General features: G+C 34.1%; 1 protein-coding gene across 1 annotated transcript; it reads left to right on the forward strand.

Moving 5' to 3' along the window:
- Positions 1 to 451: 451 nt before the first annotated feature.
- On the forward strand, positions 452 to 1,633 carry LOC138348090 (uncharacterized). The gene has a single exon (XM_069296699.1). It carries the CDS (start codon positions 452 to 454, stop codon positions 1,631 to 1,633), a length of 1,182 nt encoding a protein of 393 aa, XP_069152800.1.
- Positions 1,634 to 2,040: the final 407 nt, after the last annotated feature.

The raw sequence follows: 2,040 nt of genomic DNA on the forward strand, positions 1-2,040 counted from the left end.
CTAATACTGGTAAAGCCCCTATAGATCATCAAAGAGACAAATTTTGATGAGTATAGGAAGCCTGATTCTGAAGATGAGTATGATGTTGATACTCATTCTTTAGGGGATGGCATTGAACCAAGGGAGGAAATCACCACTTCTGATCAAATTCAAAAAGGCCCTTTACTTAGTACTTCTAATGTTGATGAAATATTGGAAGTTTCTGGCAAACAAGGACTATCACCTAGGGGAAGGAAACTGTCAAAATCTATTAAAAATCCTAGTACTAGTAAGCCTAATACTAGAGCTAGAAGTAGAGGAAACTAATGATTAAGTTGCTTTGTTGGAATGCTAGAAGCATTAATACCTTTGGTGCTCTAGAAAGGTTGATTAATCTAAGAAAATTACACAATTTGTCTATGTTGGCTATTTTGGAACCTTTTTCAACCAGTCTCAAGTAGATTCTTATAGAATGCAGTTGCTCATGAATCAGGGTCATAGTAATCCAAATAACAAAATTTTGTTATTTTGGTCTAATGAAGTAACCTTTGATATTTTGGAGTGTGATCAACAACATATTACCTGTGAGGTAAGCCATGAAAATTGCAGTGAGAAGTTTCTTATGACCTATGTATATGCTAAGTGTAAGGATCAGTTGAGAAAACCTCTGTGGGATAGTATGTTGCAGTGGTCTGACACTAGGTATCCTTGGTGTGTTATTGGAGATTTCAATTTTATATCTTCCTCAAATGAGAAATTGGGTGGTAGAGACTATAATATCACTAAGAGTCTAGAATTCATTAACATTATTGAAACTTGTGGTTTGGTTGATATGGGCTATAATGGTCAGAAGTTTACATGGTGCAATCATAGAAAGGATGGTGCAAGGATTTGGAAAAGGTTGCACAGGGGTATGATTAATGATCAGCGGCTGGAAAAAATGCCTCATTCTAGTATAACTCACCTTCCATCAGTAAGCTCTGGTCACTGTCCTTTACTGATGAAAGTAAGTGATAATCATGCCAATGTTATTAGATATTTTAAGTTTCTCAACTATTGGACTGATAGTGATACATTCTTAGCAACAATTGAGAAGTGCTGGAAAAGGAAAGTGGTTGGAAATCGTATGTGGATTTTTCATGCAAAATTAAAGAGGTTAACAAAAACTCTAAGAGAATGGTCAAAACAGGAATATGGAGATATTTTTGAAAAAGTAAAACAGTATGAGGATGAGGTGAAAAAGGCTGAACAGGATATGATTATGAATAACAGTACAGAAAATAGTGAAAAGTTGAATGCTGTTAATGCTCATTATATTAAGTATTTGAAATTGGAATATAAGATATTGCAGCAAAAAACTCAGTTACATTGGTTAAAAGAGGGTGATGCAAACACTAAATATTTCCATGCTGCGATTAGAGGCAAAAGAAAGAGAATGTTCATTAATAAGCTTATGGATGACAGTGGTGCATGGATTCATGGGGAAGAGAATATTGCCAAAGAAGCTTGTGATTACTACAAAGGGATTTTTTCTGCTAATAATGATAAGATACAGGAAGAAATCTTACAATGTATCAATCATAAGACTACTCAAGAACAAAATGATGAGTTAGATAAGATTCCTACAGAGGATGAAGTGAAAGGATTATTATGAGTATGAATCCTAATTCTTCCCCTGGACCTGATGGATTTGGAGGCAAATTTTATCAAATGTGTTTTGAAATTATTAAAGATGATCTTATGTCTGTTGTTAAGTCTTTTTATACTGGTAACATTATGCCTAGGTATATGTCTCATGCCTGCCTAGTTTTACTACCTAAAGTGGAACATCCTAACAGATTAAAGGATTATAGAACTATTAGCCTTAGTAACTTCATTAATAAGATCATTTCTAAAATCCTGAGTACTAGATTATCATCAGTTTTACCTTCTATGGTATCAGATAATCAATCTGGATTTGTCAAGGGTAGAAGCATATCTGAGAATATAATGTTGGCTCAAGAAATTATCCATGGTATGAAATTACCCAAAGAAGGAAGTAATGTGGTTATCAAGCTTGAT

The sequence above is a fragment of the Solanum lycopersicum genome, chromosome 4 (genome assembly GCF_036512215.1).
Source record: "Solanum lycopersicum chromosome 4, SLM_r2.1".
NCBI lineage: Eukaryota > Viridiplantae > Streptophyta > Magnoliopsida > Solanales > Solanaceae > Solanum > Solanum lycopersicum.

Bases quoted from the DNA above. Each gene is read 5' to 3' on its own strand.
- LOC138348090 (XM_069296699.1), top strand. From the start codon at position 452: ATGCAGTTGCTCATGAATCAGGGTCATAGTAATCCAAATAACAAAATT.